At 37.3% G+C, this 26436-nt stretch overlaps 1 protein-coding gene across 2 annotated transcripts in view; it reads right to left on the minus strand.

Annotated features, from left to right (window-relative positions):
* Positions 1 to 443: 443 nt before the first annotated feature.
* LOC100713778 (zinc finger MYM-type protein 5) overlaps positions 444 to 26436 on the minus strand; it is a 42645-nt gene continuing 16652 nt past the window's right edge. Inside the window, exons 4-8 of one of the 2 annotated variants that reach the window (XM_063232470.1) lie at positions 24026 to 24311; positions 23304 to 23466; positions 21789 to 21998; positions 16576 to 16611; positions 444 to 12909 (exon numbers count right to left, since the gene is read on the minus strand). In XM_063232470.1, coding sequence (XP_063088540.1) covers positions 12157 to 12909; positions 16576 to 16611; positions 21789 to 21998; positions 23304 to 23466; positions 24026 to 24311 — 1448 coding nt within the window. In that variant the 3' untranslated portion in view covers positions 444 to 12156. The remainder of the gene's footprint in view (positions 12910 to 16575; positions 16612 to 21788; positions 21999 to 23303; positions 23467 to 24025; positions 24312 to 26436) is intronic. The other variant, XM_063232471.1, reaches the window with a different exon arrangement.

Raw genomic sequence — 26436 nt, forward strand, 5'->3', positions numbered from 1 at the left:
GTTTGTTTTGTTCTGTTCTGTTTGAGATAAGATTTCACTATGTAGTTCAGGCTGGCCTTGAAGTCACTATGTACACCTCAGACTTGTGGGGTTCCCTCTGTTCACCCTCCTGCATTTTGGGATTACAGGCATGCACCACCAAGTGCAGCAATATTTTAAAATTTTGAGACAAAATGCCCCAGGTGAAAGCTGAATTTACAATCCTGCAGCCTTAGCCTCTCAAGTGGTGGGATCATAGGTGTGCCATATTGCCTGGCTCCTTTGTGCTGAACTTTACTTTCAATCACTTACCTGCTTTTACACCCCCAAGCCTTACCAGCAGTGATAGGGATCCAATCCATGCATGCTAAGCAACCACTCTTGTCACTGTTATACTGCTTCCCTATTTTCATCATCAAAGATTAGAACTTCTCCCATTTTTATCAAAAAGATTAAGACATTCATTTTACTTTAAAAATTTTATTAGTACATATTTGTAATGGTTACATACATCGTGAAGAGTTGGTTACAGGTACATAGTATTTTTTTGAGACAGGGACTCACTGTAGTTTGAACTCACTGTGTAGTCCAGGCTGGCCTCAGCCTGACTCGAGAGTGGTGGGATTACTGGAGTGCATCACCACGCCTGGGCTGATAATAGATTTTCATAGCATGAAACCTATTGTGAGCTGCACATGTGTGGGACCTAAATTGTGGCATATTTAGGAAAAAGTAAGGCCTGATGATCTGAGGTGGCGCAGAAGTAGTGATGCTAGTGCTGTGAAGCAGCTGTAAAGAGATTGGTATCAGCAGGGAGATTTGACTGCACAGACCATAATCACTTGCATTCATATCAAAACTATATCACTGTAGCAAGTGACAAGGTGAACCTGGCAGGTTTTACAATGGCACGTAAGTTGATGTACTTCAATTGCCCAGCTGCTTGTGGTGGCAGACTTTAACTCAGAACCTGATACTTATTTTAGCCTGCTGATGGTCATTTTTCATTTACCACTTTTCTCTGGACCTCTTCCCCACACTGTGCATTTGTCTGTTAGTTTTGGCAAACCCCAAATAATTTCTAGCCAAAGTGAGTAAAAAAAAATCCACTGAGGAGCTTCTTGAAAAAGAGAATATGGCTCAACAATGAATGAGAGAGTAGGAGGCTCTATGACTGCCAATAAAAAGGAAAGATGCTGTGATGGAATAAAAACCGGTGGTCAATTTAATACCAGCTGAATTAAATCAGTATGGTGCTGCATGTAGATGGCCCACCTAAGGAAAGTTGCCAGCCTAGAGACATGGGGAGGAGCTGGGTGTTGTGGGTTCTTCTAAGTGTTGCTGTTTAGAGCCATTGGCTCTTCTGGAGGAGCTTGTGCTGCTGGCTTCCCTGATATGAATTCAGCCCCTATCACTAGAGAAGCTTGTCACCGAGAGTGGTTACAGTTCATTTTGAAGGAGCTCTGGTCCTTACTTTAAGCATTGCTTCCTGGCTCTGGAGGGTGAGGATGTTGTTTAGTCTCCAGGAGAGGCTTGTAACACTGCCTTCCTGACATGTACTCAACTATTATCATCATCAGGGGAGCGTGGGACCTCACTATTGCTAAGGATGGCTGTCATTTTCGGGGGAGCCCTGGTCCTTATTTTGAGTGCTGCTCCTTAGCTCCAGGAAACCCTCAACCTACTAGCACAAATCCTTCACCCTACTGGCACAAATTTTTTGGCTTGCACCACTGACCTTTGGGATCTTCCCAGCGAAGATCCATGAAAGAGACTTGCATGAGTCAGTCATGGGCTCTAGGTATTCAGCTGGACTCATGCAGGACATTACTGCGGGATCCCAGCCCTCGGCTGAATTTTTTTGGTCTTTTTCATTTCTATCGGTACCAGGGATCAAACTCAGGACTGCCTGCTTGCAAGGCAGGCGCTTATGCTGCTGAGCTAAATCCCCAGCCCCTCAGCTGAATTTTTTACATCTTTACTGTTGTGGACAGATTTCCTGTACTTTCTTGTATTTAACTCTGTGTGACCATCATAAAATAAATTGTGTCCTGCATGTAACTGTTCTCCTTGCCCTACCTACAACAGGTGCCCTTAAAAGAAAACACTGATGGAGAAGGGGAGAAGAAAAAAGAATTAAGACGACTGTACATGTACCAACCTCTCAGGATGAATGTAATCATTGTGTACCGCAAACACGTACTACTTCTAAGTCTTAAACTATGAGTTCACTGCAACAGGTGATTCACATTCCCCAAGCCTGCTTTGTAGTGTCTGGTTATGCAACAAAGTGATGAACTGATCACAGCTTCTTCACATGGAGTCCAAGGATCTTGTCTCCGGGATTTTTCAAAAGAAAAAAATGTGAATATGAAAAAGAGAAGCAATTACTGAGGCCACCAGTTCATTAATAGATGTCTGCAATTCCATCATTCTTTGTGGCTTATGCTTACCAAGCCCATTACTATTGGTTGTGCTGCTCTGAAGGACGTTTGTCATGAACTTTTACAACAGCCTGTGGTTCAAAAAGTGGCACATGGGGGCTGGGGATTTAGCTCAGCGGCATAAGTTGTGAGTTCGATCCCCGGTACTGATAAAAAGGAAAAAGACAAAAAAAAAAAAAAAAAAAAAGTGGCACATGTTCCTATTTTGGCTAATACCATAACTAGATGAACTGACGAGACAGAGGCTAGCAGAGGCACAGTTGCACTGATGACACTGTGACACACAATCCCGGTTGAAAGGCCTATTAGTGTATACAACATACAATGCTTATTTTTGTGCAATGTATTTTTCAGGCAGAGGAGAATGAAGATAGTATGTGAACATTCACTGCCAACCAATACCACAGCTGTAGTACTACCTGTGTTTGAATGATTATGTATCAGGGAAACTGAATTTGTCTTTTTGTGTTCGTAGATGCAAGAATAGAACCCATGACTAGACAGCTTTCTGGTTGTATTACTCAGACCAGTGTGATCTAGGTAATGTCATTAATAGCAAAATGCTTGCCAGCTGAAAAATGTCAAACAGTATTTGATGGAAAGTGATTAAGAATCTTGAGTTATCCCACTTATGCCATGGAACAGTTTTTCAAACTCCCAGCAATTGTCCTGGCTCAGCCTCCCAATTGCTGGCATTACAGGTTGTCAGGGAAAGGGTTAAAGCATGACAATCATCTGGAATGCATGTTTCATAATAGGCCTTTATGCATCAAGGTTATCTCCTGAGAAAAAGTGTACAGAGATAACTGTTGATTCCCAGCTCTAGCCAAGGCTGGGAACAATCCCTTTTGGCCAAATAGGCCTCCTGGCACTTTTTTTTTTTTGACAGAGTCTCGCTATCCAGTTTAGGCTGGCCTTGAGCACTTTCCAGCCAAGACTGGTCTTGAACTAGCAGCAATTCTCCTGCGTAGCCTCCTGAAGAGCTGGGATTACATGTCCAGCTTCAGCACCAGTTGTTTGTCTGAATACAGTACTTAAGAAACTGAAAGACTGTGATGGTGTTTTTTCTTTTGCCTGCCAAAGGCTCCATCTTATGTAAGATCCATCCCTAGGGGATTCTTCAGCATTGGTGCTATACCCTTGTCATGATAATACATTGACTATGTTCATCCATCTGCTGTGCTTTTTTAATAAATTTACTTTCATCTTTTTAAAATCATTGTGTGACTCCTGTGTGGATCCAAACCTCAAATTTCTGTGGCTACATGCTTGCTGTTACACAGGCATGCACTACCATACTGTGCTCAATTAAGAATCATCAACCGGAGGATGGGGATTTAGCTCAGCAGCATAAGTGCCTGCCTTGCAAGCAGGCAGTTGTGGGTTTGATTCCTGGTACTGATAAAAAGGAAAAAGACAAAAAAAAAAAAAAAAAAAAAAAAAAAAAAAGAATCATCAACCGGGGCTGGGGATTTAGCTCAGCGGTATAAGTGCCTGCCTTGCAAGCAGGCAGTTGCGAGTTCGATCACTGGTACTGATAATAAAAAAAAATAAATAAATAAAAGAGGATAATAAAAGGAAATAAAAGATAATAAAAATAAAAAAATAAAATCAACCAGGCAGACCATGCAGAGCGCAGGAAGAGAAAAACTAGAATGCCTTTCCCATGAGCCATGCAGACCCACATGCGGCCCAGAAAGAGAAGTCTTTGCTTTCCCCAAGAGTCAGCAGGCCACACTGGGTGTGGGAAGAGCACATCAAGAAGCTAGTTTGATCTTCCTTTAAGCTGTGCAAAACAGGTGGGGCTCAGGAAGAGATAAGCCAGTTTGCAAGACAGGCTGAGTTGATAGGAACTGAGGTACAAAAACAACTAAATGCTTGTATTGTTTGACTGACTTTGCAGGGTTAAGGTCAGTAGTCTAAGCATTTACTCGGAGGATGATAGTATGTAATATCACAAATATGGAAGATTTTCTTCTGTCGTTTTTCAAATCCAGTACTACTGTTTTGATTCAATGCTATCTTAATTGGTTTTATTCTGTTTCATTTTATTTGGTTATGTCTGAGTAGAAAACTATTGTAATAACAAGACATATTATGGTAGCCACTGTTGATGACCCATTGTCTGTTTTGAAGTTTTGTACCACTTTCATTGTTTTGTTTAGATTGACTTTATTCTGTTACATATTGTTGGGCTTTATGCTTCTTAAATTAAAAAGAATCAACAACTACATTAAAATATACGCCCTTAACTCACATCTGTCTATGCAATTCTGTGAGATGGAACACATGTCTTTGTTCATGTAGAGAAGTGATAGCTTTCTAAATATAGATCACTGGCCAGCTTTTTTGTTATGGGAGCTACCAAAGACATTTGTTTCAGAAAAAGTTACCACTAGCAGCACATTTCAGTGATATAGCATGATAAAAAAATGCACTCACAGGCTGGGGATTTAGTTCAGCAGCCTAAGTGCCTGCCTTGCAAGCGCTCAGTCATGAGTTCGATCCCCAGTACCAAAAAAAAAAAAAAAAAAAAAGCATTTACATATGTGACATATTCAACCTGCTGAATGAACTCAATCTGTTGCATCAGGGGAAAATGACAGCTTTGTTCAATAAGCAGATAAAGTGGATGCATTCAAAGCTAAACTGGAATTATGGAGGTTATGAATAAACTTTGAGGTTCTGACATTTCAAAAATTAACAGAAATTTTGAGAGAATTGGCCCTTGTCTCCCAGCTGATACAAGATAGCCTATTTCAGCTTTCAAAAGATTCTGAGTAGTATGTCCCAAACACAAAAGACTCTCAAAGTGGAAAGGAATGGATCCATGATCCATTTCTGAAATAAACTGTGAATCATTTTGTCCACACTAAAAAAGGAGTATCAAACTACGTGAGACAGCAAACAATGACAGTCTCCAGAGTATATTGGAGACAATTTCAAATCTCCATATTCTGGATTATAGACAATGTAGAATATCCTGAGATTTCACAATAGTACTGAAAAGCCCCCATGCATTCCCAGCATCCTATTCGTGTGTAAAAGGTTTTTTTTTTTTTTTTTTTTTTTTTTTTTTGCATTAACAGCAACCAAAATAAGATTACAGGATAGAAATACAGTTGTACTGGGATATCTCAATAACCTACTGTCACAAAAGACAGATCAACTACACAAAAATATCAGTAATGAAATGTTAGAACTGAATCAAACTCTTACACATAGAAATTAAATAGCACCCTACCAAACAATCAATGGGTCACAAATGAAATTAAAGAAGAAACTAGAGTTGGTACAGTTGAATGATACTGACAGTACAATATGCCAGAACTTGTGAGACACCATGATAGCAGTCTTAAGAGGGAAATTTATAGTAGTAAATACTTGTATCAGGAAAACATAGCAAGTGCATAAAACTTAATGTTAAATCTCAAACTTCCAGAAAAAGAAGAGTAGGCGAAACCAAAAGCTTGCACAAGGAATGATATTATAAACATCAGAGCAGAAATTAATACACTGGAGTAAAAAAAAAATTTAAAATAAAAAAATCAAAGATTCAATGAATCAAAGAGTTGGCTCTTTGAAAGATCAAATAAAATTGACAAAACTTTAGCTAACCTTATCAAAAAAAGAAAAAGGACTCAAATCCATATAATTAGAAATAAAAAGGGCAAAATCACAACAGAACCTGAAGAAACCCAGAAAATCATCTATGCCTACTTTGAAAACTTGTATTCTAATAAGATGGAAAATACAGAAGAAATGGGAGATTCCTAGATACGTATGAATTACCAAGGCTGAATCAAGAAGATATAAAAACTCTAATAAATTAAATTGAAGATATAATTAAAAACCTATCAACAAAGAAAAGCCCAGGCCCTGATGGATTCACTGCTGAATTCTGCAAGAAAGTTAGAGAAGACCTAACACTACTACTTCTCAAACTCTTTAAATTCATTCCCGGAAGCAAGCATTACCCTGATACTCAAAACCAGAGAAAGACCCAACTAAGAAAAGAGAATTACAGGCCAATCTACCTACTGAACATTAATGCAAAAGTCCTCCATAAGGTACAGGCAAACAAACTGCAGTAAACTGTTAAGAAGATTATACACCATGACCAAGTGGGATTCATCGTAGGGATGCAGGGTTGGTTCAACATATGTAAATCCAAACATATATACCATATTAACAAAGCCAAGGACAAAAATCATAGGCTCATCTCAATAGATGCAGAAGAATCTTTTGACAAAAATGCAGCACCCATTCATGATAAAAATCCTATAGAAAATTAGAATGCACATAGTCCTTATCTCAATCTAATAAAAGCCATCTACATAAACCAACAGCAAACATGATACTAAAAGGACAAAAACTGAAAGCTTTCACTCTAGAATCAGGAACAAGAAAAGAATGTCCACTGTCTCCATTCTTACTCAACATAGTCCTAGAAACTTTAGCTGGAGCAGTTAACAAGAGAGAGAAATAAAAGGAGAAGCTGGAGATTTAATTTACTGGCATAAGCACCTGCCCAGCCAGCACAAGGTCATCAGTTTGACTGCTGTTACCACAAAGAAAAGAAAAGAAAACAAACAAAAAAAGAAATAAAAGGAATAGATAAGAAAGGAAGAAGTTAAATTATTGTTATTTGCAGATGACACGACACTCTACTTAGAAGACCTGAAAAACTCCGCCAAAAGACTTCTAGATTTAATACGTAAATTCAGTAACACAGCTAGGTACAAAGTAAGCAATCAAAAATCAATAGCCTTCCTGTACACAAATAAACTCACTGAGACAAATCAAGGAAACAATATCTTTTACAATAGTATCCAAAAAAGTGAAATACCTAGGAACCAATCTAAGAAAGGATATAAAAGATGTCTATATCAAAAACTATAGTACTCTGAAAAAGGAGATTAAAAGGGTATTAGAAAATGGAGATATCCCACGCTCTTGGATAGGAAGAACCAATATAGTGAAAATGGCCATACTTTCAAAACTATTATACAGTTTCAATGCAATCTCAATAAAAATTCCAATAGTGTATCTCACAGAATTAGCAAAAACCACTTTAAAATTCATCTGGAACCAGAAAAGACCTACAATAACAAAGGCAATTCTGGGAATAGCAAAGACAAGACAGGGGACATCACAATCCCTGACTTGAGATTATACTATGAAGCTACTGTGATAAAAAGCATGGTGCTGGGAAGAAAAAAAAAAAAAAATCCAAACAGACCCAGAAATCAGTAGAATAGATTAGAAGATGCAGAAACAAACTACAGACACACTAAGCCACTTTATCTTTGACAAAGGTGCCAACAAATTCACTGGAAGAAAAATAGCTTCATTAATAAATGGTACTGGAAAAACTGGCTCTGAACATGTCAGACATTAAAACTGGACCCACCACGTAAAAGCTAAAATCAGAACGGGTCAAATATCTTATTACGACAAACATTAAATCTCCTGGCAGATAAGAGTAAGTAAAACTCTTGAAGATGTTGGTATAGGCAGACTTTATGAACAAAACTCAATTTATTCAGAAACACAAGAACTATCACAAAGAACCAACAACTGGGATCTCACCCTACTGAAAAGCTTTTGCACAGCAAGAGGAACCATGAACAGAGTAAAGAAACAATCCACAAAGTGGGAAAAAATGTCAGCTGTACCTCAGACAAAGGATTATTATCTGCAACATATAACGAAGTAAAAAAAAAAAGTTCTCCGAGACTTAAAAGACCCAAATCCCAAAATGGGCATTTGAGATAAATACATATTTTTCAGGTGGACAAATATAAACAGCAAATAAATATGTGAAAAAATGTTTAACATCACTGGTCATTTGAGAAATGCAAGTTAAAATAACACTGAGATTCCATCTCACCCCCGACAAGAATGGCTGCTATCAAGAAATCAAGCAATAACAAATGCTGGAGGAGCTGTTGGGGAAAAGGAACCTTTTCCCAATGTTGATGGGAATGCAAACTGGTGCAACCACTGGTGCAATCAGTGTGGATTCCTCAAAAAAACTAGGATTGGAGGTGCCATTCAACCCAGCTATTCCCTTTCTGGGCATTTTCCCAAAAGAACTAAAAACATCACACAATGATATATGTGCACTCATGCTTTTAGCAGCATAGCTTGTAATAGCCAGATCTTGGAAACAACTGCCCATTGATTGAGGAATGGATAAAAAAGATGTGGTATTTTTATACAATGGAGCACTACTTAGCCATAAAGGATAAACTGGAGAACTTTTATAGATAAATGGATGCAACCTATCATACTCATTAGTGAAATAAATAAGACACACATGTGTAAACACTGCATTGTCTCAGCGTGAGAAGCTGAAAGAAAAAAACATATGCATGTGCATGTACATAAAAATAGTTAAGAGGTTATACTATTGATTTCACTGGAGTGAAAGATTTGTGCTGGTATTGTTTGGACAATTGAATGCTGTTGTCTTGTGCGCTGGGTGAAGGATTAGGGGATGATAATGTGTAATGTATGTACCATTGTTGCCCCAGATTGAAGCATTTTAAAATTTTGTTGTAGTTTTTTCTTTTTATCCTTGAAATAAAATGGATCTGAAAAGAAAAAAACCAACCAAAATGAGAGACAGAAAAAAAGATTACAGGATAGAATGGCTATAGCAACAAAGTCTGTCTAGCTGAAAAAAAAATTGGGACCCCTGATTGTACATTATGGACAGCTGTATAATTATTTCATTATTATAATGTAACAATAAAGTACACAATAAATATAATGTGCTTCAATCAACCTGAAAATATCCATCTCTCCTGTCTGTGGAAAAACTGTCTTTCACAAAGCTGGTCCTAAGAGCTCAAAACATTGGGGACTGGTGGTATAAAGTAACTGAGTTTGGAATGGTGCTTATAATTGGGAGACCTGGGGAGAAAGATTGAGCCTGAGAGTTTGAAACCAGCCTTGGCAATACAGTGAAGTCATCTAAAAATGAGAAAAAAGAAAACGAAAAAAAGTCAGCAGCGGCAGCAACAGCTATTAGCAATCCTTTGTGGCTCATAGAACTAAAAAGAAAAGGCCAGGAAATTCTAAGAGAGGATTATGGAGAGGAGGGAAATCTCATCATCTGTGGGATGAAAAAACCAACAAATGAGTATTAATTGGCACTACCATTTCTTGAGGACTGTTATTTTGAAGACTATTCTAATTCTTGGTATTAGATTAGTAGCAGGAAATGCCTTTTCTCAAAGAAATTGGAAAGCTGGAAAAATAACCCGATATAACTAAATTCTGCAGCTAGGAATGTTAAAGATGGCCAGCAAGATGTTTACTTTTTTTCTTTTGTCCTTAGTAAGAATTGTCTATATACTAACTTTATAATGTAAAAATAGAACTGGAAAAGTAGAAAAACAATTACGCTCATCTAGAGGTTTACAATTGTATCTTCTGAGTTTCCAATTTATCTTTCTGTGAGCATATTATCAACAAAAATGTTAAAAAAATTCAAATTTAAAAGTTACAGTAAACATGTATCAGCTCAACCCTCAATCTTTTTTTAAAAATCTTTTTACATTTTAACTCATTAAAATATATAACATTTATGGCATCTTATGGGTGAGGTGAACATCTAATTTTGTTTTCTCAATGCATTGATTTATACTTTTATCAAAGTCTCTTAAGCAGCAACTGGTTGATTTCATGAGTTTGCACATATATCAAAGAATAGTACAAGTGCAGTACACAAGAAGTTGATCATTCAGTTGACTGGCTTTTATGAAATAACAGGCACAATGATTGCAGGAAAATCTCAAAATCTAGTTTATGTTCTCTAGACTCTCTTCTTAGCCCCTTGACAGTAAACTGGATGTTCGGAAGATTCTAAGCCATATTTACATTCAAGTCTGAAAGACTCAGTCATCCAGTTTTCAAGACACAGAATGGCTAGAATTTAATGAGCATGATTTTTGTAGGTATTTTAAAAAGAACCATATGGGCTGGGGATGTAGCTCAGCGGTAGAGTGTTTGAGAGTGTTTGCTTAGTGTGCACATGGATCTGAGTTTAATCCCTGGTACCACATACAAAAAACCAAAAAAACCAACAGAAAAAAACCCTTACATACTGCAATCACCGAGTCTGCAAGTATTCTTAATGTAAGCCTCTCTTGAAGAGTATCTTCTCTAGTCACATTTTTTTTTTTTTTTTGGACATGGAGATACACTTTTGGGTGACACTAAACTCATTATGGAGTACAGGCTGGCTTTAAACTTGTGACAATCCTTCTAATTTGACCTCCCAAATGCTGGGATTATAGGTATGAACCACCACACCAGGCTCTGCTTTAGTCATTGTTGATATGCCGTTTTCTTTCACAGGAAAAGCCTTGGAAAGAAAGAAGCTCAAATATAAATAAAATTTAGTACATGATAAAACTGAAATCAGAAATGAGAAACAAATGAAAGAATTATTAAATTTTAGATTTGTGATTTCTCAAATTTCCTTTCTCAGAAAAACAAATCATCCACAATACTGGAAGGTTAATAATATATTTTTACTTTAATTTTTGTAATATTTGGACCAATATAAGAGTAGGTATATATTCTTTATGCTTATAGTTCTTATAACAATAAAAACCATAACATTTACAAATTAAATTAAAACAGAAATATAAAATCAATAAAATATAAACTATTCTCCTTTATGTAATACAACAAAGCTGTTTTGCTCAAATAGAAATGTTTTGCTCAAGCCAGGGGTCATGGTATATGCCTTTAATCCCAGTACTTGGGAAGGCTGAAGCACAAAGATTTCAAGTTTGAGCTGAACCTGAGCAATTTACTAACTTACAGAGATCTTGTCTCAAAAAAACCAAAGGAAAACAAATGCATAAAAAGAAGGGGTAGTATATAGCTCAGTACAAAACACTGGATTCAATCTCCAGTACCACCCCATCACCATGCCTCCACCTGCCAAAGAAGTTTGGCTTAAAAGACATAAATCGCAAGTATTCGGGGGCCAAGGATTTAGCTCAGTGGCACAGCACCTGCCCTACAAGAGTGTGGTCACAAGTTCAATCCCTGGTACTAAAACAAACAAACAAAAACAAAATACAAGTATTTGGTTTAATAGCAAAAAATTGTAGTTTCAGATTCCCATTTTGTTCTTAAAACAAATGAAAGTCTTTAAGAATGTTGAGAGTATGTTCCTGAAAGTAACTTACTGAACTGGTATTAATAAAGGCAAGTCTCTCTTTGCTCTTCTTTCTTGTTTGAGACAAGGCCTTGCTATGCAATTGAGCTAGCCTGGAACTCTATGTTGCCCAGGCTGGCCTTGAATTCACAACAGTTCTCTTGTCTCAACTTCCCTAATGCTAGGATTACAGTGTGCCACTACATCCAGCCCTCCTATTTCTTAGTCATTTTGTACCAAGGATTGTACCAGGCAGGTGCTGTGCCACTGAGCTATATCCCTGGCCAATAACCAGAGCATTAATCAAAATTCTTAAATAGTAGTTTTCAATTGCCAATTGTAAAAAAGGTGACAAATCAAGAATATTAAAAACTGTCTTCACTAAACTTTCCAATTGGTTTTACATTTGGAACAGGAATGTTCTTTACTACCTGCTATTACACTTAATGCTAATAAACTGTTGCATGCTCATTACTGCTCACAAGTGAAGGATAGTGACTCATGGATCAATTTTTTCCTTAAGTAATGACAGAAACCCAATTGGGTACATCATGTGTACCACAATAGGACACCATCATTTTTTTCGGTGTCACATAATTTGTATTTGGCAGCTTCATCAGTTTTATTCTTTTTCAAATCAGATTTTAATTTTGAGTACTTAACAGTATTGTTCAGGTGCATCTCACTTTCTTCATGTTTACTAAGAATATGTGATAGATGCTGCCAATCCCTGCACCCATTCTCATTTTTAAGTTGATTTTTCCCTTCCCCAAAGAGTTTGCAATATAGGCAAAACACAGAATCTTTAGAGGTTGAATAAAGTAACCAGGATCTAGTGGTTTTTTCACCACTTGGAAGAATCCGTGTATAGTAAGTTTCTGAAAACTTTCTCCCTGTGTTGTCTTTTGGAAAGTCCACATTTCTTACTTGAGGTGGCTCATTCTCAACAAGAGAATCCCGCTGCTTAATATTCAAAATTCGGGGCCATGTACCTGGATCTGCAGAAAGCACAACTGATAGAAAGGAATCTTCTGATGTTTTGTCTTCCAGTTGCTTCTGAAATTCATCAGCTATGGCTGATGCAGAATAAAGTAAATTCACATTCTGCTTGTTCAGTGAATTATCTGGGCTATATTCTGTTGGAACTTGTTCTAAAGTCGTTTCTTTTTTTTCTGGTATACACTCTATTTTTTCTAAACATGTATTTAATGATCTATATAGTTTACTTTCATTTTCTTCTCCTATAACACTCCTTTTCCTTTTTTCTGATGCTGATAATGTTTCTGATTTTATTTCCATCATCTGGGGAGAAATAGTATAGTATAGATTATAATTTTATTGTAACTTTTATTAATACTTAAAAGATGCTCATTACTAGACATTAAGTAAATACAAATTAAATGACAAGGCATATCACTTTACACTTAACAGGATGGCTTTAATAAATGTGGAGAAACTAGAATTTTCTTTCGTGGGTGCCAATAAAAATATATAATAGTGCACATACTTTGAGAAAGTCTTGGAGTTTCACTGAAGTTTATGTATGAAAGTGTGGGTATGTACTTATTGATTGATTGGTTTTTGAGACACTTGAGATTGGTTTTGAGATCTCCGCTATGTAGTCCAGGCTGTCCGTGAACTCATGGTAAGCTTTCTACAATAGCCTCTGGAGTACTGGATTATAGCATGTACACCATATCCTGCTCTTCACTGCAGTTTAAGTGTAAGAGCCACCGAATGACCCAGCAGTTCCATTCTAAGACATACACTCTAAGTAATAAAAAATATATATTTACACAAAAACATAAATATTCATAGCAATCCTTTTTGTGGCAGGCACTAGGAATTGAACCCCATATTTATTTCATATAAATAAAGGGCTTTCAGTTAGAGTAGCTTTCATATAGAGTAGCGGCTTTCTAAAGAGCAGCAGTACATCTTTGGTATTTTTAAATTTTTTACTTTCAGACAAGGTCTCACTGTGGCACTACATTCTCTAAGATGGGCCCAAACTCACAGCTCTCCTACGTTAGTCTCTAGAGTAGATGGATTACGAGCATACGCCACTTGTGCAATAATAGCAACTACTTCTAATGGTAAAAATGCAATAGATAATCCTGTAGTATATAGTTAAAGTAAACATGCAAAATATGGAGAGATCACCATTTCAAAAGTTATTATTGTTAATATTCTCATGCTGGTGATAAAGCCAGGGAGCTTTATCACTGAGCTACAACCTTAGTCTTTTGAGACAGAATCTCACAGAGTCACTAAATTGCTGAGATTTGGCTCAAATTTGCAATTTTTCCTCTAGCCTCCCAGAGTGCTAGGAGTGAAGGTGGGTACCACCACCCAGCTATTTCAGGAATTTTTTTTGTCTTTTTGAGACAGGGTCTCACTGTGCTGTTCAGGCTGGCCTTGAGCTCATTTTGTAGCCCAGGCTGGTCTCGAACTCACAATGATCCTCCTGCCTCAGCCTCCTGAGTGCTGGGATTTACAGGCATGAGCCACCACGCTCAGCTTTATTTCAGGAATCTTTAACACTTTGTTCATCATTTATCGTTTGTAATAAATAAATTTATCGTTAAAAAAGTACATGTAGATTTAAAGTAGAAAGTGAACATTTACCATAGAAGAATAATTTGAAGATCAGAAGTGTGTTATCTTTTCTTGTGATGTCAGATTAACATTATATTCAAAACAGAATGGCAGCCGCATGTGGTGTACACCTGTAATTCCAGTACTCAAGAGGGTGAAACAGCACGATCTATGAGTTCCAGGTCAGCCTGAACTACAGAGCAAGACCCAGGTTCAAGGCTGGTCCGAAGGTAGTGAGTTATCTCAATTGATCGTTCACAGTCAGTACAGATTGAACTCCTTGTTCTATTCTTTCCCCGCTTCTCACTACTGCATTTGACTAGTCTTAAAAAAAAAAAAAAAAAAAAAAAAAGACCCAGGTTCAAAAACAAAAAAAACCCAAAACAGAATGCTTAGACCAAACTGCCATATCTATAAGAAATTCAATCTTGACTTGAACATTTTGTTGCCATCCACTGCAATCTACTGTATGTACCACTTTGAATGAAAATCCATGAGATGTGAACAGCATCCATGCTATTATCAGACTATACAACAACACAACTTTATTCTTTTGCAGTTTGAGAATTGAACCTTTGCACTGAGCTATATTCCTAGCCCTTTCATGAGCTCACACTTGCCAGGCAGTTACTGTGTTACTGAGTCATATCCCTGCTTCTTATTTTGTATTTTGAAACAGGTGTCACTATGTTGCCCAGGCTGGGTTTAAACATGAAATCCTTGTACCTCAGACTCCCAGCATGTGAGGAGTACACATGTAAACTACTCTGTTCTTCTTTTTTTGAGACAGGTTTCGCTACATTATTCAGGCTGGCTGTGAACCACTATGCAGCCACATTGGTCTCCAAGTCACAATGATCCTCTTGCTTTAGCCTCCTGAGTGCTGGGATTACAGATGTGTGCCATCATGCATAGCTTTCCTATTTTTATTTTTATTTATTTATTTGGTACTGGGGATCAAACTCATCTATTTTTATTCTTTAAACAGGATTTTACTATCTTACTCAGGTTGAATTGGAATGCACCATTTTCCCATCTCAGCCTCCCAAGTAGCAAGGCATGTGCCACTACAATTCTGAAAGCAATGTGGCAACAGTGAAGTTAAGAAAAAAAAAAAAAAAAAAAAAAGCAATAGAATGATATGATTAACCCATACTTTATTTATTTATTTATTTATTTATGGTACTGGAGATTGAACTCACAACCTCGTGCTTGCCAAGCAGACATTTGTGCCACTAAGCTAAATTGGCGGCAATTGGCCCATAAATTGGGCATGGTGCTACACGTCTTCATCTAATAATTTGTGAGGCTGAGACAGAAAGATACTGAATTTGAGGCCTTCCTAGGAAACTTAAAGCAAGCAAAAGGTCAATGTGGAGTACAAAGCAAGACCTCTTCTTTCTCAAACAAATAAAACATACACATATTCTCTTATTACAAGTTTTCAATAGTAAGAAAGCCAGACCTGAGGTACAGATCAATTAGTGAACTCTGGTGGTAATTCTGACAAGAGATGATGGCATCTATATATAGGATTATAGCAGTAAAGATAAAATCAAGGGGAAAAGAGAATTTTAGGATTAGAATCTGGATTAGTGAAGGGGGGCCTAAAGAAGAAAATTAACCAGGTGTGGCGGTGCACACCTAAAATCTCAGCACTCAGGTGTGAGTTCAAGGCCAACCTGGGCTACATAAATGAGTTCAAGGCCATCCTATATTTCATAAGCAAGACCCTGTCTCAAAAAAACCAATACATCCCTTACCAAAAAAAAAAGAAGGAAAAAAGAAAGTAAGTTAATAAGTTAAAGAATCACTGAGCATCTGATGGGATGCTGGGGTTTTATACTGCTATGTGAAACAGAGGAAAAGCAGGTTTGAGGGTTAATTTAAACATGGAGAATCTGAGACAGTTATAGAACAGTGGTGGCAAACCTTTTAGAGCTTTAATGATAACAAATAGCACAAAGGGGTATCGTGCCATTGGTTTGCCACCACTGCTTAAAATATTCCAATGGAAATTATGAATGGATATGTTTATCTATAGTTCCATAGGTGGTATAATCTTTTGGGTTACCAGGACTACACTGAATACAGTGGAGCTGTCTTATGCTACATATAGTTTAACTGGTTACAAAGCAATTCATTTAAAGACATTTATTATAACATTAAGAAATATGGCAAGTGGAAAGAAGAAATATAAACTGGAAATATACATAAACTGGAAATATACACTTGGGGTTGTCATGTCTTACATGTAACTCCCTCCCCCCCAATAGCGGGATCATAGGTGTCTAATACTAGATTAGTATACTAATTTGTTTAGCATCCTTCTGGGTGGGGGTGAGGACTTACTAAACAAGGAAGACCCACCTTGGATGTGGGTGAAACCAACCTAGAGACTTGTACCTAAACAGAAAGGGAAAGAAAAAGCATGACTCACTTATCTGCATGCCGTGAACTGTTTACCTTTTACCACACCACCTTGCTTTGCAGCCAGCAGACTATGGACTGAAACCTCTACAGACTGTGAGCTAAAATAAACCCATCATCCTTTAACTTGTGGTTGTCAGGTGTATTGTCCCAGTAATGAGAAAGTAAGAGAGAAGACCTCAAAGTATGTTAACTGAAGCTACGAGACTGGATATGACTACTGTATTATAGCAAATCAGACATACAAAAAAATAGGACTGCAGTGTTTTGTAATAAATAGGGAATTAAATTGTTATAGTTCTCAGTAGAGGTATTCCCCAAATATATGATGGGTTCCACATTTTAGTTTTCTCAACAATTAAATGAGAATATTAACTATGCCTCACTAGGTAAAGATGATTAAATGAAAAAATACATGTAAAGCTGTAGGTATTGGGCACCAGAGAAATCATAATAGCTATTATTACTGAACACATTATGTAGATATTTTTACTTAGCAATTACTGAATATGTTCAGTAGAAAATAACTGATGTAAAAAAAAAGACAAGACTTGCTGATCAGCTATGTCACAGTCCAAAGGTTCATGTACCTTCTGCCCTATGCTAAGTCGCTCCTATCCCAGTCACTAACGTACTTTGTTTGAGGACACTTATGTGAGCTTCTTTGCAAAAAAGTTCAATGATACTAGAATGGCTAAAGTGAAAAGACTACCTGAATCTGGACAACATAAGACATCAAAAAACAAAAAATGAAAAAACAAGCAAACAAAACCAAATCTCAAGTTAACTAGAAAGTTAACACGGTAGAAAACATGACATTTTATAATCTAACCTCATTTTAATCTCACAAGTGCCACAGGTGATTTAGTCATTTCTTACACCAAAACTTAAGTTTGGGGCAGGGAATTTAGCTCAGCAGCACAAGCAGCTTCTTTCCATGTGAGATTGTTTGATCCTTGGTACCAAAAAAACCCAAACAAAACAGAAAAACAAACCTCCAAAACCAAAAAAACTTGTTTCTTAGGGAGATGAGGTGTATGTTTACTCCTCCAGGCTGACCTAGCTACTTGCTATATATAGCTCAGACCGGTTTTGAACTCACAGTTAGTTGAGGTTGGCTTGAACCCTGAACTCAAAATCCTTCTTACTCAGCTTCCAGAGGGCTGGAATTATAGATGCTAACATACTCATCTTAGTGTATCTTTAACATTAAAAAATTAAATATACACTTAAGGATCAACTAGTTACATGAATTAATTAAAACAAATAGCAATTCTTTTGATCAAACTCACGACCTTGCGCTTGCAATGCAGGCACTTATGCTATGAAGCTGAATCTCCAGCTTAGCTGATTTTTGTTTTTTCTGTATGTGCTAAGGCAAGTACGCTCTGAGTGATTTTCCCAGGCCCTTAGCTGACTCTTCTGGTGTTTATCACTAAAGTTTTAGTTTATTTATTTTTGGTCTTTTTGAGAAAGATCTCGATATGCAGTTCAGGCTGGCCTTGAGCTCACTTTGAGGTCCAAAGTGATCTCGAACTTGCAACAGTTCTCCTGTATCAGCTTCCCAAGTGCTGGGATTGCAGAAGTGTACCAGCATGCCCTACTCACTGAATCTTACAGTAGCGTATTTGTATCACTACTGATTTTCCTCCCCATCTGTATTTGAGTTATTTTGAGACAGGCTTATGGTACCATAATTCAGGCTGGCTTTGAGCGAATATGTAGTTAAGGCTGACCTGAAACTCATGTCAATCCTCCTGCCTCAGCCTCAACAGGGATTAGAGTCATTGTGAGTCACCATGCCTAGCTGGTCCTTCTCAGCTTTAAGTACCACAAAATGACTCACCAATGAGGAAGATGGAAATTTAGCTGTTCCTCCCTCTCCAGTCTCATTCCCAGGCTACCAACTTACCCTTTAGTTTTAAGATTTCTTGGACAGGATAATGATTTGTTGTGAAGGTCTGTCATATGTACTACAGGATGTATAGCAGCAAAGCTGGTCTACATGCACTAGATGCCATCAGCACTCGCAAAGCTTTGACAGTGACAAAATGTGTCCAGACACTGTCAAAGGTCCTCAGAGGAACCAAATCAACTCTGGTTGAAAACCAGTGGCTTAACCAAGGTTCAGTCTTTCCATTTGATGACTGTGTATGTTATTCACTCAGTAACTAACAGTACTAACAGTAAGCTAAAAGTAAATCACGAACAAGCAATCAGGACGCCCTGGGAGGCCAAGGCCTAAGTGACTTAGTAAGAGTTTGTCTCACAAAAGGCCTGGGGCCAGACATGGTACTGCCAGCCCTTGGAAGGCTGAGGCAGGAGGATCATTGCAAGTTTTAGGCTGGTTTGAACTACATAAAAGACTTCACCTTTAAAAAAAGAATAAAGGATTAGGGATATAGTTCAATGCAAAGGCCTGAGTTTAGTACATGTGCTGCCAAGGTCAGCATAGCACCTGAAGTCAATCCCTAGTGCCACACAAACACAAAAGTCACTAACAGAAGTTTTTGTTCTGTGTTTTTTGGAGTCTTTTTGGTGGTAAGTAGATTAAACCCATGGCTTCACACAGGTTAGGCAAGTACTACTACTGAGCTATATCTCCAGCTCTCAGTTTAAGGTCTATTACTAAGAATTTCTTTGTTGGGCTTTTCAGAAGATCTGCCATGAATCACTTCAAAATACTCATGTGTGGAGAGTTGGAGGCTTTTTATAAAACATCTATATTATATAGAAATACAAGGAATACACCTGCCAACCATCTGTGAGTGTACCTTGTACTACTGCAATAGGAACATAACGATTGGACTACTCCCAAGCTATCAGGCAGTAGTATTCAAAATCTGGATATACTGCTCCTACCTGACTTTACTATTTATATTCCTGATTTTACCTTCTTCTGCTGTCCATTTAGGAGTAAAAAATTGTAATCTATGTGAAAGCTTGGTTCTTTTCAGGTAATTTCATTCTATCTGAAGTTTTCTATCTGAAGTTCTTTGTCCTAAAGCTTGCAAAAACTCAGGAAAAGGTAAATCATCCATTTCAAAAAAATTTTTAAAAATTTTAAAACATTAAGACATCACCAAATTTAAAAAAAAAAAGACACTGCCAAATTACATTTAGTATGCACTACTTTGAAAGGTAACTTTAATAGATCTTTTTTTTTTTAGTACCAGTTATTGATCCCATGTGTTCTATCACTGAGCTACATCCTCCAATCACAGCCCTTTTTCTTTTTCTGTTTCTTTTTTTGTCCTGGGAATCAAATTCAGAAACTTGCATTTGCCAGGCAGGCACTCAGCTGCTGAGCTGTATCCCAGGTCCAGCCCTTGTTGAGACAAGGTCTTACTAAGATGCTCAGGCTGGCTTTAAACTCAACATCCTCCTATGTTAGCCTCTCCAATAGCTGGAATCACAGGCATGTGCCAACATAACAATCTGATGTCTATTTTTTATTTTTGGTATAAAGGTCTTGCACAGCTAAGCCTGGCTTCAAATTTGCAACCTCCCTGCCTCAGCCCCCTCTCAGTGTTGGGATGATAGGGTTTACGCCACCATAACTGACTCTGATGTCTACTTTTTGTCTATTTTTAACAGAACAGCTTTTTAAACAAAAATGCTTTGTTTACTATTATATGTAGTACACATAACTAAGATACATAAATGTTTCTAGCAAAAATAACTTAAAAGTCAACTATGGGTATTCCATTATTTTGTCTATTCAGTAAACCTAGCACACTGGGGTTACTTTTTCCTAAAGCTAATCACTTAAATCTCTACTGGTGAAATAGGGGTTAATATCCCTAACTTTATGCTTATGACCCATGTCAAATTATTATCTATGTATGGATAACATGAAGTCAAAGTTCATTTGTTTCCACACAGACAAAAGGTTTGCCGGGTGTGGTGGTTTATGTAGGCAATCCCAGTATTCAGAAGACTGAGGAAAGGAGGATCCCAACAAGTCTGAGGCCAGCCTGCGGTACATAATGAGTTCAAGGTCAACCTGAACTACTTAGTGAGACTCTCAAAAAACAAGAGCAAAAAAACCCAACAAAGAAGCCAACTGCCAAAAAACCCCAACAAAATAAAGCTTCTTGGAAAAATAACTTCCTAACTCTTCTGGGCACTAAGATTCCTTTGACAGGACACAAAAAAGTGTTAATTAGAAAAATATGCAAACAGTAAGTTGAATTTTATTAAATTGAAAAGTATATAAAGAAGTCTTTGCCCAGTGTAGTGGCACTCTGGAAAAGTTCAGGCAAGTTTGAACCCAGCCTCACTTAGTAAGACCCTGTTTCAAAATCAAAACCAGAGGGCTGGGGATTTAGCTCAGCGGCATAAGCGCCTGCCTTGCAAGCAGGCAGCCCTGGGTTCGATCCCTGGTACCGATAAAAAGGAAAAAGTTAAAAAAAAAAAAAAAAAATCAAAACCAAATCAAATCAAAAGGGGCTGGGTATAGCTCAGTTTCAAGGCCCTGGGTTCAATCTCCAGTACAACAACAAAGAATTCCTATAACTCAACAATTAGATGACCCTCCTTCTGGAAAAATAAATTTCATGTGTAATAAATAAGGCAAGCCTCATTTATAGAAAAAAAAAAAAAAAAAGATAACCCAATTTGAACCAGGTATGGTGGTGGTCTCAGCTAAATGGGACGGGAGACCTGCCTTGAGCCTAGGTCTATGGGAGGGAACTTATTGCACACATGCTGCTGTGGGCACACAGAGCTATCTCCGTCAGTATGTGAGCCAAGTCACCCCAACATCACCTAAGCAGCCGAGCGCTGGATATTCAGGTTTAATTGCAGTGTTGGCACTTTGAGATAAGTGGCTTTTGAACCCCAGTTTGGGCATTCGGTATTTAAAAGGTTCACAATCACTGGTACAGTAGAGTTTGAGGCTGGCTTGTTAAAACAGTAAAACAGTTATCTCAAAAAAAAGAAAAAAAAGAAACTATTTAAGTCCTACAAAAACTGAGTAAATGTTTAAAAATCTTTCTGACAACAGAGTATAAATTTCAATATTTATCCAAGCTGGGTCAATGTTAATGACAAAATGGAACTGGAGTTCTAAGACCAGTCTGGGTAATGTAGGCTAACAGGGTAAAACTAATATGTAACTTCATCAATTAAAGTTCATTAAAAAGAATTACCTGTTTATATTCATTAATACAACTCTGGCAGCAAAACCTCTTCTGCTGACCTCCAATCAGGAGATTGTTTCCCATATTTTTGTCAGGCATGTACTCTCCACACTGTTCACAGCAGTTCATTTTTAGACCATTGACCAACCTGTACTTATTAAAGCAATGGTTACTGCACAGCTTGTGAGTTACATTATTAACACTGACTTCATGGCGAACCTAAAAGAGAAACCAAAATTTATTAACTAAAATACATAGACCAGGTTGTACAAATATCTGAAATAGATAGTTTCTGCACTAGAAACAAAGAACTACTAGTAATTATGTCAGTAAAAGAAATATTCAGGAGAAAGATCAGAATCCTATCCCTTGTTTTTTCACTTTTTTCTTAAATATTTTTGTGAAATGAAGATTTATTAAAAAATAATAAAGTCAATATTAACTTCCTTGATTTGTTTAGAATGACACAAAATCAACCGCTTGTGGTATGACATGCTTACAAGAAACAGATTGAGAAGTCTACATGAAGCTCACTGCCCTAGAATACTTGTGGGAGAAAATCAATATTCTCCACAATCAGTAAAATGGCTCTTAAGGTGATAACAGAGAAAATTGTGGTCTTAATATGCACAACTCTGTGGTTACTAACACCAAATTTAGTTATCAAGGACACTGTAAAATGAGGACTGCCTGAATGTATATTTTTTCCTCTCTTACTAGTATGACTGTGACACCAATTGAATAAAATGAAGAGAAGAGAATGAATTCATTCTACTCGCTGTTTTTTAATTAGGATCTGTTGTTTCCTTCATGTATTAAAAATACTACTTTTCTAAATTTTTGCTGTACTGGGGATTGAATGCAGGACCTTCTAACTGTGCTAAATTGCTCACACTATTTTGTATTCTGGAAGTGAGTCTCAATAAATTGCCTAGGATGGAGTCAAACTTGCAATCTTCTTGCCTCAGCTTTCCAGAGTGTTGGGATTATAGGTACAGGCCATCAGGTCAGCTCTGAAACTGTAGTTAGTGTTGCTGACATGAACAATTCCACCTTAAAACTACTCCTTTTTTATTACTACTAATAGTATAGAAAAAAATGGGCTTGCTGAGATGGCACACATCTGTAATCCCTGCAATTGGGAGGCTAAGGCAGTAGGATCATTGTGAGTTCAAGGGCAGGCTGGCACAGTAAGAAACAAAACAAACAAACAAAAAAAGAAATGTAGCCAGGGATTTAGTACAGTGGCATAAGCGCCTGCCTGGTGAGAGTGAGGTTGTGAGTTCGATCCCAAGTACCAAAAAACAAAACAAAACAAAAAAGACAAAATGTGTACATTTCAGACTATGCAAATGGGCTATTTGTTAATAAAACAGTTCTCACATATCCTTATTTTACCTTTTTAGCTTCGTGGCATACATTTGAAATATGCACATTATCCAATGACAGAGCTTACATTACTAACACTTGAAAGTTAAAATTATCAGTTAGAACAAATAACAATTTAGGTATAAAAATCCAGACCTCTGTTAGTTTACTACAGATTATACATCTTGACTTATTAAAAACTCCTTTTTTAAGATGCTGACTGTCTTCACAGAGAGACAAAGACATATTAGAAAATTCTTGAAAGGAGCTGCTTGATTCCACTGGAGGAACAACAGTAGCCTTCTTGGTGGGTGCATCTCTGAAACAGAAGGGATAGGTATGCAAGTTCAGAACATTGCTTTTTTTGGTGCTGGGGATTTAATCCAAGGCTTAGCACAAGCACTCCGCTAAAGGCAACATCCTCAGTCCAAGAACTTTGGATTTGTCATTTATTTATGATTTTTTTCTAGGAATTAACTATAAGATGCAGCAAAATCCCCTTTTAGTTTCAATGCTCTGCATTCCTAAATGATACAAAAAGAAAAGATTCTGAGGTTAAAAAAAATCTTTTTTGACACAATAACCTTGCCACAGTTCTTTAGCTTTTTAGAGACATTTAAAAATGGTGGTAGCAACTTGAGATAACTAAGGAAAAGGGCAGAGGCAAAAAGCAGTGTCAGACAGAGGGGAAATAAACTTCTATTTTCTGGACAAGAGAAAGTATGAATTAGTTCATAGCTCTGACACTATTTTAAGTTAACCCAGGTTCAATAAATTTGAGGATTCCTCTGAAACATTTCTACCCACGAATCTGCAATTACATTTCCTTATATGCTAATATTCAATCATATAGAAAATAATTGAAAGTTACCGCTTACTTTTTACGTATTATATTTCGTGTCTTTCGAGTACGTTTATGAGAGAAAGAAGAAAGGCAAGTAGTTGAACAAAAGAGGTGAGCTGATCCTTTCCGCTGGTAAGCTGTTTGCCCCTTCTGTAAAGGGTTTTTGCAGTTTGCACAAGTGATTTTAGCTGGTTTAATAGGTTGCTGTTGGGCAGAAGGCTGAAAAATCTGTTTAGGAAGCGAGGCCACTGGTGATGAAGAATCCACCCCTGACTGTTTCTGATTACGGGGAAATGATGCTGACTGGGAGATCCAAGAATCTGAAAAAATGAGACACACACAAAAAACTCATGGACTAAATCAAAATTTACATCAGAAAAATATTTTAAGTTTTCATTTAAGAGTTTAAAGAGGCAGCCATACAAGAGACGACTGAAATATATGGTGAATGCCTCAATTAAAAAATTATTACAATAGAAGACACATTACTATTAAGCCTTCCCAAACACTTCCTTTGGTTTGGATATACTTTTCCCATTATTCATGCCATTCTCTGAAGCAGTCCTAAAAGCCCTCTTTATGACATCTTTAGGAGGTGTGAATGGCACTGCTGATTGCCATCCAACACAAAGATGGGCCCATGAAAACATTAGTGTCCTCACCCTCCTTATTCGCTGTACCTGGCATATGCAACTTCTAGCTCTTCATCCAAGTCAAAATGACCATGAAAGGCAAAGTTTCTGAATCAATTAAGGACACTGAGGCAGCCATGAAAGTACAACTAAAGACACTCACAGAAGGGGGCTTGCAGTACTACCTCAGAAAGTGACAAGAACAATGGGTTTTTGTGAAGCAAGATGGGTATGTTAAGGGGGATTAATGGCAAGGTATTTTTCACTAATACAATTTCTTTACATACTACTATATGTAGTTAGTCTTGATGAATAATCCAGAACTATACACTCTGTATTCCAAGGAAACAATATTTCATTGTGCAATAATAAAACAAATGCTAGCCCTCGTAACCACAATGTAGTAGCCAGCCACTATTAAGTCAGACTCCTCATCTTGAAAATGTGTTTCCTGGCCTGGGGGATGAGGCTTGGTGCCTGCGGAGCTTGCCCAGGGCCTGGATTCTGGATGATGCCAGTATTCAATGGTGTCACCCCAAACGGTGTTTTCTTGAATTAACTTGATTATGTGTTTACATTAGGTTTTGTCTGCTCTTTTTTGGGTGGAGGAGACTGAATCTAGGGTATGCAAGGAAAACATCTACCACATTCCCAGCCTGTTGTGTTTTCTTTTAGCTATAAGAAAGTTAGCAGTTATTTATCACTATAAGAAATGAACATGTTAATGCATTTAATCATGAAACACTGTGTGCACATGAGACATTGAAAATCTATCAGACACCTTTTTTCCTAACAGAAAAATATATCTATAGAATAAAGCAAAGGATATGAAAAACACACATAACTACAGTGAAAGCTTGGTGATCTAGGACTTTTGAGAAATGTGCTAAGTCTGGTAGTTTATATATGATACTTATGAAAAACTAAAAGCATACACAGAAGTTGAAAATGTTTTTATACCTAAAACCCATATAAAGCCAGGCACAGTGGTACACACTCAAGAGGCTGAAGCACAAAGATTACTGTGAGTCCAAAGCTAGCAAAGCTACAAAGTGAGTTCAAGGCCAGTCTAAACTGCATAGTGAGACCCTGTCTCAAAAAGACAAAAAGCAAACAAATAAACAAACAAAGAACCTGTCCCTCCAAAAACCAAAACCCATATACTCACCAACTGGATTCAACACCTGATTCTGTTTTGTCATATCTTACCATCTATTACTGTCTTAACAATCAATCTATCATCTATGTGTACCAACAAAACTGTAGACCTTAGTATATTTCCTTTCAAAAAATGGACATTAATACTTTCATTCTACAATTATCCCACTCAGCCTTCTAGAACACTATTCAGGGCTGGCGTTCTAGCTCAGTGACACAGTGCCTGTCTGGCAAGTGCAAGGTTCTCAGTTCAATTCCTGGTATCAAAGGGGAAAAAAAACAAACCCAAAGAACGAAAACCCAAACTATTCATAAGCATTTATATGGGGGGTAGGTTATCTAGGACAGACACACATTTCCTAACCTTACATATATTCTATATTATTATTCATACACTATTGTATTCTCAAGGTGATTAGAGCATTAAACATAGGTGAGTGTCTCTGCAATTTTAACATGCATATGAAGTCACTTAAAAGTCTTGTTTAAAACAGACTCTCAACTGATTAGGCTGAGGAGGGACTGAGATTCTATGTTTCTAATCAAATCAGGTAGACAGTGAAGCCTCAAACAGGGCTCTGATACAGCACTAGGCCCTGAGTTTTTTCTCAGCACTTAAGGGGGAGGGCAAGGAAAGATAGGCAGGGCCATAGCC

This window comes from Cavia porcellus, unplaced genomic scaffold, assembly GCF_034190915.1.
Source record: "Cavia porcellus strain 051 isolate PalLab524CR breed Dunkin Hartley unplaced genomic scaffold, mCavPor4.1 scaffold_21, whole genome shotgun sequence".
Lineage (NCBI taxonomy): Eukaryota > Metazoa > Chordata > Mammalia > Rodentia > Caviidae > Cavia > Cavia porcellus.